The 17,688-nt window shown below is 38.6% G+C and overlaps 1 protein-coding gene across 9 annotated transcripts in view; it reads left to right on the forward strand.

The window, feature by feature from the left end:
• Window positions 1-17,688, forward strand: part of SCHIP1 (schwannomin interacting protein 1) — a 520,084-nt gene that overhangs the window by 454,583 nt on the left and 47,813 nt on the right. The window contains exon 1 of one of the 9 annotated variants that reach the window (XM_060767619.2): window positions 12,702-12,976. The exons of the other annotated variants lie outside the window; for them this stretch is intronic. Within the exon in view, the coding sequence (XP_060623602.1) occupies window positions 12,947-12,976 (30 nt within the window). The 5' untranslated portion in view covers window positions 12,702-12,946. Of the gene's footprint in view, window positions 1-12,701; window positions 12,977-17,688 lie in introns of those variants that run through there. 9 annotated transcript variants of the gene reach the window in all.

The raw sequence follows: 17,688 nt of genomic DNA on the forward strand, positions 1-17,688 counted from the left end.
ACTTCTTTCTACAATAATGATCAACAAAAAGCTTATTTATTCAGAAACTGCTGAAACTGATGCAGGCTACAAGTCCATGCACCTTTGTGGGAGTAAGTCCCGCTGAGTTAGCAGAAATGAATTCCAATTTTGTTGGGTATATAGGGCTGCAACTCTAACCATACCTACTTGGAAGTAAATCCAGATAACATAAATCCGGTCCTCAATAAATTCAGTTATGACTTAAATACAATCATCTATGGGAACTGGAAAATATTTTATGTTTTCTAACCTGCCAGAGTCATTCATATCTATATCTATATCCACACACACCAAGCATTTAAGACTTTTAAGTAATATTGAATATCCATTTACTTAAAGAAAAACTCTGAAACAAGAGTTAAATGTCATAAAATATGATGATGTAGCTGAAAACATTTATTATAAAATTAATAGCATCATGCAAAAGTGCCTAAAGGCACCACATCACACCTGATCTTGGAAGCAGAATAGGCTTTGGTTAGTACTTGAATGAGAGATTGCCAATGAATATGAATACACACACACACACCCGGTGGCGCAATGGGTTGAACCCATGTGCCGTCAGGACTGAAAACCGACAGGTCAGAGGTTCGAATCCATGGAAAGTGTGGATGAGCTCCCTCTGTCAGTTCCAGCTTCCCATGTGGGAACATGAGAGAAGCCTCCCACAGAGATGGTAAAGCATCAAAACATCCAGGCATCCCCTGGGCAACGTCTTTGCAGACAGTCAATTCTCTCACATCAGAAGTGACTTACAGTTTCTCTAGTCACTTCTGACCAAAAAGGTTCTCAATATTTCCCAGTGTGACTAGTATCCATTCTTAAAGTAAAGGTAAACTCCCAGGGGTGGTGCTTATCTCCATTTCTAAGCCGAAGAGCTGGCGTTGTCCATATGTGGCTGGCATGACTGGCATGGAGCGCTGTTGCCTGCATATTTTCAATCTGCTAGGTTGTCAGAAGCTGGGGCTAACAGCAGGAGCTCACCCTGCTCCCCAGATTTGAACTGCTGACCTTTCAATCAGCAAGTTCAGCAGCTCAGCAGTTTAACCTGCTGTGCCACTGGGTGCTCCATTCTTTACTAATTTAATAAATATATCCACACCAAATAAAATTGAAATCTGAAGGGAGAATCCATGATTATTTCAAATTCAGAACTCATTCTTGACACTCAGGCAAGGAAGCAGGCTGAATTGGAACATAGTATTCATTATTAGAATAAAGTTACAGTATGAAATAAGTGCTTATGGGCAGGTCACAGGGTTGTGTTTTCAAAGGAACCTTCTCCTGGTTTAATGCCATAGTACTGGAAGACAAATTGCAATATGTTACATATGTAATGCCGCTATTCCCTGGATAATCTTTTAAAGGGAACTAATTTCTCTTGAGGCCTTCTTTCAGTGAAGGTATTCCCACAGGCGTTTTATAATTTCTGCATGTTAGCTGCGTTCCTGACTGAAGCTATATCCCTTCTTTTTTCTTTCAGCTGCTTAGAGGATTAAGAATTTGAAGTCATAGAAATACCTGAAATACCAGGTTGGGGTGTAACCGGGAGCCTGGAGGGCTGTGAAACATTCCAGCAGACTTGGTGAATGCAAACCATGTGCGAACTTAAGTGCACTGAGAGTATTTATTTTTACTCTCAGCCCATCACGGTTCAGAGAGAAGGAGATAAGAAAATGTTGGCTGACATCTCTAAGTAGGACTGGCTTCTTAAGTGTTTTGTGCTGCTGTTTTTTCTGGCAGTCATTCATACATATTAGGCAACATGTAGATTAAGTCATATGATTACACAGCGCCGTATTTTTACTGCACTGTATTATTTGGACATTTTCCCAAAATACTTTTAATTCCTCTCTTCACAACTTGTAAATCTGACAAGAACTGATGCATTTTTGATAATAACCTCTTTGGGGAATTATAGCTAGGGAATGTATTTTCAGATTTTGTTAAAACTATTCATTTGCAAACGCTCATGCATGTAAATCTGAATAACTCATAAAGAAATAAAGCTATTCGTTAAAGCCAAAACCAGAGCTGGGTAACGCCTTTGTCTAACCATTAAAATATCATAGTTTTCTAATAAAGCAATTTTATCAACATTATTTTTTTAAAGACACATTTCTTTTTTATCTGCAATCAAACAATTCCACTTATAGATATTTGAAGAAGGATCCATCACTATATTCGCCACTAAAGAGAGCCAAAGGTGTAATAGTAGGAGTGTTTGACTTGGCTTCTGGGAGGGCAAGGTCCAAATCCCTGTTTAGGCATGAAAATCCAGTGGGTGACCTTGGGCAAGACATGCACTCTCAGCCTCAGAGGACAGTAATGATGAGCGCCCAGTAATAAAATATTGCTAAAAATACTATAAGAGCGATTTGTTGTCAGGTTTTACAGCAACAGGGAAAGGACATGAAACACCAAAGGAGGTTTAAAGCATACTGAAGACTTCATCTTCATCCAGACACAGGATAATACCCAAAGTGACTACTCTTTATTTGTGATACAGAGATTCCGAAATTACTAGCAGCATGGTCCACTGAAATTCCTGCCTTTTCAATTGAAAGTGAAAATTCAATTGATAAGAAGCCATTGATTTATATCATCCAGGGTGTCTGCAGTTTTGTTTTTTTTTTTGTTTGTTTTGTTTTGCTTTGTTTTGCTTTGCTTATGCCGTCTCTCAAAAACAAAATAGAAAAAAATATGTTTTTGTTAGCCTGGATGTATCCGCGCGCAATACATGGCCAGGCCATTCTGTTTCCCTTTCTTCTTCTTCCTAATGAGGCCAACTCTCATGAGCAAAGGATCCTGAAAGCCAAGTGCTTTTAGATAACCATATCCATGCAAAGCACTGGAATGTATCCTCGTGGATATGAGGATCTTGTTTATTTTCTCTTCTGTCCAGTAGGTGGCAGTTCCGAGCATTCAGCATAGAAAGCAAGGATTCACCACTGATGTTTTTCATCTTCCCTTTGTCATAAACCTGCTTTATGTTCTTTGATCATTCATTTTTCAAGTCCTATCCACCTATGGAAATAATAGTGGTTGGCTTGTTTTGAAATGTCTCAAAATAGTGTTAGTACCTAAATGTGTTTGATAGTTTTTTGTGTGTTGTGTGTGTGTGTGTCAGGAGCTACTTGAGAAACTGCAAGTCACTTCTGGTGTGAGAGAATTGGCCATCTGCAAGGATGTTGCCCAGAGGACACTCAGATGTTTGATGTTTTACCATCCTTGTGAGAGGCTTCTCTTAAGTCCCCGCATGGGGAGCTGGAGCTGAGAGAGGAAGCCCAACCCACTCTCCACAAATTCGAACCGCTGACCTGTTGGCCAGCAGTCCTGCTGGCACAAGGGTTTAACCCATTGTTCCACCAGAAGCTCCCTTGCGTGATAGTATTTCTTATCCAATCAACCTTTTCCTCTTTGCTCCTTTTAGCACTAGGTCTTGATTTTTTTTTAATTGCCTTGTTATGCATGCACCATCTTTTGCTTTTCAAACCTTCCTTTTTTAAAGGTAATTATTGAAAGCAGCTATATTTAAAATGCATAGTGCAGAGTTCCTTGAAGAAGAATTGCTTCCAAAAAGTCACTTGGAAAATACCACTTCAGTACATGCAGTCATCTGGATGACATCCAATATAAAAATTCAGAATTTTAGGACTGAAAATTGGTTCATTATATGACAACGAGGACTTCCATAATTTCATTTATATAATATTCATAAATATTGAACCTTTCACACTATACAATTATAGCATTATGATTCTGTTTTAGGCCTCGATCAAGAGAGGAAAGCAGGGCATGATGTTGGTGATGGTGATGATTGAACTCTGGCATGGGCAAACTCTGGCCCTCCAGGTGTTTTGGCCTCCAACTCCCACAATTCCTAACACCCTCAGGTATAAGTGGCTGAGGGGGGAAAGGAAGGAAGGAGCCTGGGGCTGTTAGGAATTGTGGGAGTTGGAGTCCAAAACACCTGGAGGGCCAGGGTTTGCCCATGCCTGATTTAACTGCGGCAGCAACATCCTGTGAAGTCCTGGGATTTGCAGGTAATTCTGCTGAGCCATGTAGTCCCCATCCTACACCTGTGCATTTGGTTTTTGTGCCCTAAATGTAGAATTTTGCACCTCTCTCTTGATTTCATTTTATTACTTTCTACACTTTTTTTAGTTTATCTTTTTTGAATTCCTTTTGAATTCTGTTCTTATTTTCCAGTATGTTCCCGTTTCTGTCATCTGCAGACTTGACAAGGATTTCTTCTACCCCAACTTTTAAGTCACTGATATAAAAGTGAAAGACTAGGACAAAACATTAACATCTCTTTTTAGCTTGAAGAGCAGCTACTGATGACAAATCTTTGAGCATGTTTTCCCAACTAATTTTGGATCCACCTGACAGTGCTTCCATCTATTTCATATTTAATCAGTTTACTAATCCAAAATATTATACAATCAAAACATCTAGCAACCTAAAACAGTTAAGATGAACAATTAGGTGCATAATGATTTGGAGTGCTTCAGTCATTTCTTTCCATGGTTTGAAAGAGATAGTTCTGAGCCAGAAAGCTGTAGTGATTCACCAATCCCTAAACCTTAGGATACCATGGGGTGCTGTGACATTTAAAGTGGAATATAGTGCTATTATTATGTGGTGTGAAAATACCCCATGTTCTCAGTTCAAGTAGGACATGTTAGCAAGGTGTTCAGCCCAGAGAAAAGATATCCCATACTTGAAATGTTCCTTCCAGATGGCATTCCATTCTCTTCTTGAATTCCTCACCCCCCTTAAGTAATTTCCTTTCATGGCTGATTTCCTTTGTTGATTAGCCAGGAAACTTGAGGCCAGATCCAAGTCACCAAACAGAGGAAATGAGCAAGAGCTGGGATGTGGTTTGCAGATTTTCTTTCCTTATCTTTAAGATAAATATGTGTGTAAGGAAAAAGGATGGAGAGCATAAGAAACTTGTTTGCACTGATCTTTAAAAAGTTAATTTGTGATTGGGTGACTTATTTTATTGCCAATTTAACTTTCATTGTCAATTTAGTTTGCTTTGTTATTGTTTCCAGTATTATCTTGCTATAGGCAAACATTTATTTATTTATTTATTTATTTATTTATTTATTTATTTTGTACCCCATCCTTCTCACCCCCGACGGGGGGACTCAGGGCTGCTTCACAACAAGCACTCATTCAGTGCCACTCACATTCATAAACACACATTTTAAACAATTCATTAAAACATTACATTAATAAGGCATGTGTTTAAAATAACGCAGACTTAAAATCTGTCTGTTGCCATTCCTATCACTTGAGTCTTATTCTCGATTGCTGCTTCTATAGTTTAAATGCTTGGTCCCATAACCAGGTTTTGAGTTTCTTTCTAAATGAAAGGAGGGAGCTAGCCAATCTGGTGTCACAAGGGAGAGAGTTCCACAGGTAAGGAGCTACCACAGAGAAGGCTCTGTTTCTCATCCCCACCAGTTGCATTTGCGATGATGGTGGGATCGAGAGCAGGGCCTCTCCAGCTGATCTTAAACTTTGTGATGGTTTGTAATGGGAGATATGTTTGGACAGGTAATCTGAGCCAAAACTGCTCAGGGGTTTAAAGGTTAAGACCAGCACTTTGAATTCTGCTCAGTAGCATATTGGCAGCCAGTAGAGCTGGTGAAGCAGAGGGGTTGTATGCTCTCTGTATGCCTCTCCATTGAGCAACCTGGTTGCCAACTGTTGGACTAGTTGAAGCTTCCAGGCAGTCTTCAAAGGCAACCCCACATAAGAGTGCATAGTCTATTCAGGATGTTACAAGAGTGTGGACCACTCTGGCTGAGTCAGACTTCCCAAGGTACGGGCACAGCTGGCGCACAAGGTTTAGTTGTGCAAAAGCTCACCCAGCCACATTATTTCAATTTTTCTATCGCAGAGTGTCATTACCAAATAAAGTTAACTTTTTTGCTTTTGAAGGCTTCATTTCCCTGGAATTTTATTTACCTAAACTGTTTTGCAGCCCAGTTCTGAGGGGAAGCTGGGAAATAAATAAAGCTTATTTATTTATTATCTTTAAATGAATAAGAAAATAAATTATTCATCCTTAAATGATGTTAATAAACATATTTTGGGGGTGATGTAGCTTTGTATTCCTACTTTACAGAAGAAATCCTTCTAGCTCTACAATTCTGTCATTGTCATTCTTACCATTGTCATCATTGTTGTCCCTTCGGAGAATCTCTGAGGTCATATTTTCTCAGGAACTGCATTTTGATGGAGAGGAGGACCACTTTTGGTCTCCGTCTGCCTGCTCTTTTTCTTTCTTCCTCCCTCCTTGCCAGGCATATCATTCTTGAGCAAACCTTGGATGTCATCAATTTGCAAATAATAAGTAACTTGTATTTGTTCCATTTTAAAATAACTGGTATGTATAACTAAAATAGGTTTGTAATGAGATAGTAGAGGCAAAGATGAAGTACTTTGGCCACATCATGAGAAGAAAGGAAAGCTTGGACAAGACAATTATGCTGGGGAAAATGAAAGGAAAAAGGAAGAGGGGCCGATCAAGGGCAAGATGGATGGATGGCATCCTTGAAGGGACTGGATTGACCTTGAAGGAGCTGAGGGTGGTGATGGCCGACAAAGAGCTCTGGCGTGGGCTGTCCATGAGGTCACAAAGAGTCGGAAACGACTGAACGAATGAACAACAACAAAATGCTGTATTCCCTTTGCAATTTGTAACTGTAACTGTGGTTACGGCTATTGTTACAAAATTATGCCTCCCTGTTTAGGCATGTTGTGGATGTTTTAACATTCTGTTTTCCCCGCAAAAAAGTTAATCAAAAATTATCAATAATTATCATTACTTTTCAGTAGTAAGAATAGAAAGAACTGCTTCTTCAACTTCTTTTTAACTCCTTAGTTAACTGTAACTCAATCTTTTTTGAACTCGCCTTTCAAACTGTTGTTTTTCCAGAAGCCAAAATTAGTACTTCTAGAGGGACTTTCATAATTAGGCCAAGGTTCAATGACATTAGATTTTAGGCTGCATTAGTCCACCATTTATCTATCTATCTATCTATCTATCTATCTATCTATCTATCTATCTATTTCCTTACTTACTTACTTACTTACTTACAGTATTTATATACCAGTATTCTCACCCCTGCGGGAACTCAAAATGGTTTACACAAAAATAATGCAAAATTTAATGCCTTACATACATTAACCAAAACACAAATCAACAATATATAACTAGGCATAAAATCAATAGGCCAGTTCACCATAAGATAAGATAAAAGGACATTTAAAACATTTAAAACATGAAATAAAATAGTATTTTGTTGTATATATCACATATAAATGATATCATAATACACTTTATTTATATTCCGCTTCATCTCTCCGGAGGGACTCAGAGCGGATTACAGTACATTTAAGGCAAACATTCAATGCCTTTATTTTACATGAACAATGCAACATACAATACACAGATAAGGTAAAGGCCTAGGCCTTTTTTGCATTTTCGGCATCAGGAGGCGAAGCTCAACTTCTGGCCATGGGAAGGTGCTCTTGTTCTATTTTCCATGCAGAAGGAACTTGCTGTAAGTAGGCTTCTCCAATCTTTTAGCCAGCATGTCTGTATGGGGCACCGTTTTACCTTCCCACCGAGGTGGTACCTATTGATCTACTCGCATTGTAAGCTTTCGAACCACTAGGTTGACAGAAGCTAGAAGTGACAATCGGGCGCTCACCCCAACTCGTGGCTTCAAACTGTTGACCCTCCAGTCAGCAGCCATTCTTTCAGCTAGCGGCTTTAACCACTGTGCTACTGCAGCCCATATCTTATGGGCATATTTTTTAAATGTATAGAAAGCCCTTATTTTCTGTTTTTAGCTTTGCAGTCTCACTAACTCAAACATGCCTTCTGTTTTTGATCTCTGAGACCGTTATAGGATTGGTCCTTAACATAAGCACACGTCTTTTAGTTAGTCAAAGTTGATCCATATGAAGGTCTACAAATTCCTCAGAAGAAAGAAAAATAAAGGAAAACCTTCTCAATTGTGAATCCATAACAAGACTCAGCTGTTTGGTTGTTTATTTTTACACCTTAACAGATCCCTTTAGAAAGAAAGAGGCCACTCTTGTCAGAAATCTGTGCGATATGAAACAGCTCTGAGTCACTCCAGTTGTTAATAGACTGGTGATGTGTAAAGCAAACAATAACTTCACTAGGATTTATGTGACATTTCAATATTAGTCACAAAGAGGTTATATAATATAATTGGAGTTTTAAAAAATATATACATAATTTTAAATTTATGACTTTCTCTGCATACCCAACACCAGTGGTTCTCAACATTCCTAATACGGTGACCCCTTAATAGAGTTCCTCATGTTGTGGTGACCCCCAAACATAACGTTATTTTCGTTGCTACTTCATAACTGTAATTTTGCTACTGTTATGAATGGTAATGTAAATATCTGAAATTCAGGATGTATTTTCATTCACTGAACCAAATTTAACACAAATACCCAAAATGCCCAAATTTGAATATGGGGGGGGGGGGGGTGTTTCATCATTTTGGAGGTGTAGTTGCTGGGATTTATAGTTAACCTACAATCAAAGAGCATTCTGAACTCTACCAATGATGGAATTGAAGGAGACATAGCACACGGAACTCCCCTGACTAACAAAAAATACTGGAAGGGTTTGGTGGTCATTGACCTTGAGTTTTGGAGTTGTAGTTCACCTACATCCAGAGAGCACTGTGGACTCAAACAATGATGGATCTTGACCAAACTTGGCAAAAATATTCAATATGCCCAAATGCGAACACTGATGGCGTTTGGGGAAAATAGACCTTGACATTTGGGAGTTGTAGTTCACCTAAAATCAAAGATCATTCTGAACCCCACCAATTATAGAATTGGGCCAAACTTCCCACACAGAACCACCATGACCAACAGAAAATACTGATTTTTCTGATGGTCTTTGGTGACCCCTCTGACACCTTCTCACAATCCCCCCCCCCCAGGGGTCCTGACCCCCAGGTTGAGAAATGCTGCCCTACACCAAACTACAGAGTACTACTGAAGAAAATAAAAAGCACATTAAAATTAATTTCAAAACCACATTTTTAAAGGAAAATGTATAGAGATTCAGGAAATTAAGATGTTTTTAATCTATTTAGCATATACATCTTGGTTGCATGGGAAGTCCTAATAACAGAACTGTTCATCTTCTCAGGAGCTACATAGCTACTTTCTAAATTGATCCTGAAGCAGATTTAGGCGTAATCACATTTGTGTGGAATAGAGCCAAGGAAAGAAATCTTTGTACCATCATAGAGTCCAATCTATTTGCTAATCCCAAGCAGGAGACCCCCTAAATCAGTAGGAATTACATAAGTTTTGACTGAATCGGTCTGGTGATTCTGCAGTGGTAGAAACAGAAAACTGAATTTTGTCCAGAGCTTGGATTATTTTCTATTTGTAAATTCAACTTTTTACAATTGATCCTTTTACTTTTGCTGGAAAAATAACTAAAAGTCTTGAGTCTTACCCATTACCAGGAGTACCGATCTACTGCATGCCCTGGAGTTCAGTTTTTTAAGCCTTAATAATGATCCTTCCTCTATGGGTAGGGCAAAAGAGCACTCTAAATAGGATTTTTTTAATATATAAATGGTTTTAAAAATGGTTTATTCTAACCATGTTCCAAGAACTGAATCCAAGCACAGAAAAAAATACCCATGGGACACATTCCTTGTGAATGAAGGTGTGCTGTTAATCCAGGCTAATTACACTATATTCTGTACTAATTATACAGCTACGTATTTACAACTGCATTGCATTAGTTCCTGCTGCATGCATATAAAGAATAAAAGCTCTCCATATTCATCCCTAAAATAAAAGTGCTGCTTATGTTCAGGGTATTAAATTGTTCTCCTTTCCCGCCCCCTCTTTGTATATGTGTTGGGAGGGGTATCTTGTGAGAGGGAAGGATTAATCTACATTATTTAAATGGCCCAAGTACTGCAGTGTCCTATCCATAATTAGGAACTGTCATGGTCCATGTATTCTTTCTTAATCTTGCTTTTCCATGTTTGCGTTAACCACAGGATAACGTGTTTCCATTAGCGCTGACCCTATATGCTTCCAGTAAAACTTTTATTATACACATGGTCAGTTTTATTCATGGAATTTTACAGAAAGGAAGGGGTGGACAGATTAGCACATTTGCAAAATTGTCTAGGCAGCCATATCCTCAGCCTGTTTTTTATGGCCACATCTAATTTCAACTAAACATTATCAGAGTAGAACTGAGGGTGCAGTAAAGCTCATAGTTAAACACAGTCAAGTCCATTGGTGGAGATAAGTATTGTTAAATCAGTATCATTTCGACCTTTTCCTCAATTCCAAGTCCTTTTTATTATGGAGGAATAGTTCCCTTCTCCTTTTAATTTCCTTCAAATTGACCACTGGTTTTGAGAATGTTATTCCTTTGTTAAACAAGAGGTTTCTTAGCAACCTTGAGTGGAGGACCCTTTAAACAGAGAAGGCCTTCTTGGTGCTTGCTCTTGGATTTGGAGCTGTTTTCATAGAGATGATACTCTGAAAGAAATGGATTTGGCACATCTGATTGCCCTGTTGTGTAACATATACTCAGGAATCCATTGTAAGGACAGAGTGTAGAGAAAGAGAATGGCAAAGGAGCCAGATAAGGCTGAATTGCATTGCCCCCTTCTCTTTAGTTTATACACAGTTTATGGCATGTGTAAGCAGCATTAGACACAAAGGAAGGACATATGAATTTTGAGAAGGAACAATGTAAAATACACAGACTTTTTTTTGTCATGTCAGGAGCAACTTGAGAAACTGCAAGTCGCTTCTGGTGTGAAAGAATTGGCCGTCTGCAAGGACGTTGCCCAGAGGACGCCCTGATTATTTTGATGTTTTTATCATCCTTGTGGGAGGCTTCTCTCATGTCCCCACATGAGGAGCTGGAGTTGATAGAGGGAGCTCATCCACCCCTCCCCGGATTCGAACCCGCAACCTGTCAGTCTTCAGTCCTGCCAGCACAGGGGTTTAACCCAATGCGCCACCGGGGGCTCCGGTGATATATTACTAGCTAAAAATGTGAAACAAGGGCTGATGAAAAATAAGAAAGCATAAATGGAGGTTTAATGTTGAATACTTAAAGAAAACAACATAATAACTGTTTATTATTTACATAACTTTAAAGTGGATGATGAATACATCAATATATAGTCAGATCCACACATTTTCTGGGCTTAGGGGTATATTCATCATGACCCTTGTTTAGTTGTTATAAATTTCAAAGGACAAACTTTGTTGTTTTGAAGCAATTCAGATTCCAGAGGAAAGTATGCACATGGAATTATTTCTGTTCTCATCCAAGGACTGTCAGGTCTCAAGACAACAGTGAAGCCTCATAGACCTGCTATGACTCCCTGGATCTCTGGCAGGAAAACAAATTTCAGAGCTTGTTTTTCTAATTAAAAGAGAAGAAAAATTTTGCATGAAGTGGCACAAAAGGTTGAGCATGTATGTTGTGAGTACAGAATGTCCATGGACCGAGCTGAGCAGGAGGGGGACTGGGACAAAAGCTGGTGAGTGCATCCACTTGAGGACATTGTTTTGGTTGGAGCAAAGGAGGAAGCGGAGTGCCAACATCATGACTCATGAACCTTCTTGCTATACAAGTCTGGTAGAAGTAGTATGAGGCATGGAGAGAAAGCTTGCTTGGGCCAGGAGTGAGACCTCTAATAATCCTTGTAGAAGTATAGAGTATTGGGGGGAAAAAACCCTATGTGCCATTTGTGCTGTAGGTTGGTCCACTTGGGATGTGAGTCCCAGGGGGCATGGTATTAACTTATTTATTACTGACTGCATTTTACCATCTGTCTAGTAGCTGAAATTAGGGCTTTCCTGTATTCTTTAGGTTGTCATTTTATGTGTGTAGCTTGGTCTTACCCAGATTCAGAATTAATTTGGAAGGATTCCTCTTATGCCTGTTTTAACAGTATACTGACCAAGAAGCATTTCCATCCATTCCAACACTTGTCTTGATGACATTATAATATTGCACTGTAGAGTTGATAACAATAATAGAAACCACTTGGTCAAAGACAATACCAAGTATGTTAGAAATTAGCAATCAAAATCTGGACCACATATTTTGGATGTGGTTGGATAATTTAATATCTTTCCTGCTTATTAATAAAATGCTGGTGGTTCTGCTGAACACAAGCATCCTATGTATGGTTTTCGAATAAGGCAAGATTCTTAATTAAAAAGATTTTCTGAACACATCATTTAAGTCCACATATATTTTTTTAATTCTACTGGATGTATTAAAATGCACTGTCTCCTTTAAAGTTCTTAGAGCTGTGGTGCCACAGGCTCACATATGATCTTGTGTGCACTGTTAGCAAAAATCACTGCAGGGAGAATAATGCTAGCAGTTCAAGGCAGTGTATTGATTTATCCTTTTTGCATTCCCTTTTCTCTTTAATGAGGACTAGCATGTTTCCACATCAGTTAGCCGCCTTCATAAAGCACCAGAAGGTCACACCAGCCCCACACTGATCTTTCTCTTTGTGTGTACAATATAATTGGCTGATTGTGTTAGTGATGAGTGAGGCTCCCCTCCCCGTTCTCCCAGAGCGGTCTTGGCTACATGTTATTAAACCTCTGCGAGTTCCCTGAGGAGAGCAGCTCTGCTCTCCTCCGCTCTAGCAAAGGCAGTGCCATTGCGCAGGTTGAAACAGCAGAAACAGCATCCATTTTAATCTGCGGGAAGCCTCTTGCCTTACAAGGGCGTTCTCTTCTCCTTCAGATGCTGTAAAATTGTAACTGTGCAGCTTCTGCATACATTCTTGGCTCTTGGTATCAGCTTTCTGTATGATGCACTGAGATGGTACACCAGGAAAACTGCTCGTATCAGGTAAGAATTAAAGCTCTTTTGCCGTAATCAGCATCATCCCTCTCCGGAGAGAAGAGGGAAACAGGCCTGCTTTTTCCCAATGCAGCAGGTTGCTTCTTTTCAGCTTCGCAAAATTGGGTCATCTTTCTAAATAACAGGATTTCTGGGCTGTATTCTGTTGGTGTTCTCTTTTCAATGCAGCTATTATGGGTGCAGTGTGCAGAGCAAGGGAATAATCCTTACTTTGGTTTAAGATCATCGGGTCTTCTAAGCACCTATTGCTCTGTGTGTGTGCGTATGTGTGTATGTGTGCGTTTAATAGGAAAACAACCCCCAAATACTAAAACTGAACTCTTATGTATGTGGGGATAGATAAGGATGTTTATGAAGTGGATGAGGAGAGTGCCTAGTGAACTGATAAGGTATAGTAGCCATTAAGATACATAATCATTTGGATACTCATTTCCACAGATTTTCAGTTCTCAAAGCCATCAGTCAATGTAGGTTGTCCTATGATGAGAAGTGGGAAATTACATGCATGAAGCATAGACCACCATATCCCTCTCTTCCATCATTTGTACCCCTGTTCGGTATTCAGATACTGTGTTTTTAGGGGGAACCAAATTCAGCACATTTAGTATTATATTCGGAAAAAATGCATGTTTGCTAAAAGATGTTTCAGTGTAAATAGACCCATTTCAAATGCTTAACATTTGAATTATGACCATAAATACTTCCATAAATAACATGTAAGGTGTATAGGTTGCAAGTTGCGGGGGGGGGGGGGGAAGAGGTTGAGAAACAGTATTCTACCATTTTTTGTGTTCATACACTGTTGTAGAATAACTGGGTTTCTGACTCAATAGGTATTTTCAATCTTAAATTGGTCTGATAGGGTGGGACTTAAAGGGATGTTAATACACGTGATTTACCATTTACGATTTGCTATTAAAGGATGATGCCATACAGAACTCAGAATACATCATTACTGTCTTTTCTTTCTTTGAGTATATTTAGAATGGAATACTTCTATTAAGATCAACTCCACATTTGTGTGTATTTCTTGTAATCGTCTCAATCTTTATTTTATTCTTGAATATCAGTCAATAACATTTAAACAAAGAGGCCAAATAGGCTGTTTGTTCAGAGAAATGTTCAAGTGTACATGGCTAGAAGGAGAATCAAAGACTGGGGAAAAGTTGTTACAAGGCCAGATCTGTTTCCAGAGAAGCTACATTTTCATATATATATATATGATTTCAGGTGGAAAAGTATAAATATGCATAGCTATAGAAGTAATATAAGATTTGAACAGCCATTGGTTTTACAGTAGAGTCTCGCTTATCCAACCTTCGCTCATCCAACGTTCTTATTATCCAAAGCAGTCTGCCTCCCATCTGGATCCACAGCTGTTTCAATACATTGCGATGTTTTGGTACTAAATTTGTAAATACAGTAATTACTATTATAATTATAATTACTAATAATATAATATATTGTATTGTATATACATATAATATTTATAATATTATAATGTAATACAATATAATACAAATAATAATAATATAATATAATAATTATATATTTTTATTACATGTAATATTACTAATATTATTACATTATAGTGGTATAGTACAGTATAGTAATATATAATTCTGATACTGTACTATGCTAATATTTTAATATATTGTGTGTATATATGTGTATGTGTGTGTGTGTGTGTATATATCTTGTAAGCCGCTCTGAGTCCCCTTTGGGGTGAGAAGGGTGGCATATTAGAGTTGTAAATAAATAAAATAAATACTACATAACGTTACTGTGTATTGAAATGGTTTTTGTGTCAATTTGTTGTAAAACATGATGTTTTGATGCTTAATTTGTAAAATTATAATGTAATATGACGTTCAATAGGCTTTTCCTTAATCCCTCCTTATTATCCAATGTTTTTCTTATCCAATGATCTGCCAGCCCATTTATGTTGGATAAGCAAGACTCTATTGTACTTTCCTTTTTGCATACAAGCAACAGTTTGTCTCTTATTTTTATCTTCCCGTTTATGTTTCTCTGGTTTAAGGATTTCTGAATATTGTAGCTTACGAGTCACTTTGTAAATAACCCTACTGTGGTTTGATACTTCTTGGCATTTTAATAAACAGCCTCAATGCTGGCTCACAAAGAATGCTTTGACAGCCACATTTTGTAATCTGGTAGGGGTTAAAGGTTGCCTATTGTTTCCTTTGAAATGGAAGTCAGTTCTCTGGGAAGTGTGATTTAGAGAAGGTACACTGAACACCATCAAGAACGGATGGTAATATTGGGAAGGACAGCCTTGTGACACATCTGTGCTTTTCATTTTTGTGTGCCCCTCACACAGCCTCACCTTGATGTAAAGTCAGTGTGCTTGCATATTAGCATGCACATCTCAGTGTAAACAACAAAAGTTACATTTTTTTTGAAAGCAAGACTGAGAGTAACATTTTAAAGAGAGAGACGGAGAGACACAAAAATACTGTGCTAGGATGACATGGTTCACACAGAAATAAAAACACAAAGACAACAAGCTCGGATCATCTTTTTTAATCCCCCTGTGATGGGAAATCGGGTTTTAGACTCAAGCTGGAAGCTATAAATGATTAGATTTCAGGAGGCCAGGAAGGAGGGGTGGTTTCTCTCTCTGGGGGAAGGGAAAATGTCAAGAGCTGCTCCTCGCATTGGTGCCATCTGTGGCTAAGTAATAAATGCCTTGTTTGCATCATACAGTAAGCTAGATGAGGCCCTTTTAATTGCACTTCATAGAGGAGCCTCTATCTTCTGTTAAAGGATAATGCTCTCGACCATTTATGGATATTGGAATGTTAGGCTCCTTTTCAGCTTTCATCGAGAAACAACGCTGGGTAATGGTTTTGCATGGGCCGCTTTTGCACATCACTTTAAGCTGTGATGGTTTATTAAATCATGTGAACAGGATGGGAATGAGTACCACACATTTCCTTTGATGCTTCTCTTTATGAAACTGTGTAAACAGCTCAGTATTGACAGTGGGTTATTACAGCCAGCCCTCCACATTCACTGGGGTTAGGGGCACAGGTTTCCAGTGAAAGTGAAAAGTGGCAAATCAAGAAATTGCTATCTTTTTACCAGACAGATCACTATTAATTTCTTGGTCCTTCAACATGATTTTATGGTCATGTCAGCATTGGAAGATCTAGAAATTCCTAGAGAGATGCTCTTTCTAAAATCTCTTGGCCCTCCAGCATGACTGGAGGAAGTTGACCATAGAATAACACTGAAAGACATAGCTATTCACAGACAGAATATTTTTAATCAAATTCATGAATAATAAAATCTGCAAATGTGGAGGGGCAATTGTATGACTAAGGCCCCTTCCCCACAGCTGAATAAAATCCCACATTTTCTGCTTTGAAGTGGAATATATGGCAGTGTGGACTCAGATAGCTTAGTTCAAAACAGATATTATGGGGTTTTCTACCTTGATATTCTGGTTTATATGACTATGGAAGGGCCCTCAGACTATGACATGGAGCAAGGGATTCAGGTTGTAGGAAAAGAGATCCCACCTAAACATTAGATGGTAAGAACTGTTTGACAGTGGAATATGCTGCATCAGAGTTTGATGGTGTCTCCTTCTTTTGGGGGTTTTAAACTAGGTTGGATGGCCATCTGTCAAGGATGCTTTGATCATGCTTTTCCTCTCTGGCAATGGGTTGGACTGGATGGTTCTTGTGGTCTCTTGCAACTATGATTCTATGATTATATTACTGACTTTACCCAACTATAATGTGGTCATCTTCTGTCTCTTACTACCTCCCAATTTATTAAGTATTATCATCTTTTCTAATGAGGATTACAAATGTTAAGTTCTAATGTGTAAAGGTTCTAATGAGGATTACAGGTATACAGGTGGTTAAGAGGTGTAAAATCTCTGGAAATATTGAAGCCATGGCAGGGAGAGACAGTCTTTTTCCCTGTTGTGGAGGAACAGAAATGTTCTGGAAAATTATTCTATTATTCAGTTATAAATTGTAATTAGTGATGGACAGTTCAGTGAAAGATAGGCCACAGTTCAGATGGGAAAGGAAGCAAAGACAGTGGGCCTGGAAAATTTACTTATTCTGTTTTTTAGACCAAGCCTTCAAAAGCTGGGTCATGTTTTTTATGTGTAAGAGCAAGTTATTGTGTGCGTGAGAGCAATATAATGAGCAATATAATTTGTGCGTGAGAGAGGCAGACAAACAAGCCTAGCCAACCAACATTAGTGCACAAGTACAGTTTAAAATGAGGGTTCCTTATGTGCCATCACAAATTAATTATGCCATCTATCGAATAGAACTGGCAGCATTCCTTGCTCTATTTAGTATTTGTTCTTGTAGTTCTAAGACTTGATTGAGTGTATTATTAGGATATACAAGTATCGAACTCCTCGTTGCTTAATACATTGACCCAAGTGGGATGAAATGCACTGCTTATACTAAACAAGTAAAATTGTGGACAAAAAACTGCCCATAAAAGCTGGCATAGTTTAAAGCAAACTTCATCAGCCTACTACCTTGTAACTGGCGGACTACAATTCCCAACATACCCAAACCATGCTGTAATAGGAGTTAAGGCCCAACATTTGGTAAGGACTAGTCTAGTGGTAATGGACTTCACCAAGGAATGTGATGTGGGTGGGAAATGTGATGTGGATACAGAAGCCCACTCACTTTTCATTT

The sequence above is a fragment of the Anolis sagrei genome, chromosome 3, assembly GCF_037176765.1.
Source record: "Anolis sagrei isolate rAnoSag1 chromosome 3, rAnoSag1.mat, whole genome shotgun sequence".
Taxonomy (NCBI): Eukaryota; Metazoa; Chordata; class Lepidosauria; order Squamata; family Dactyloidae; genus Anolis; species Anolis sagrei.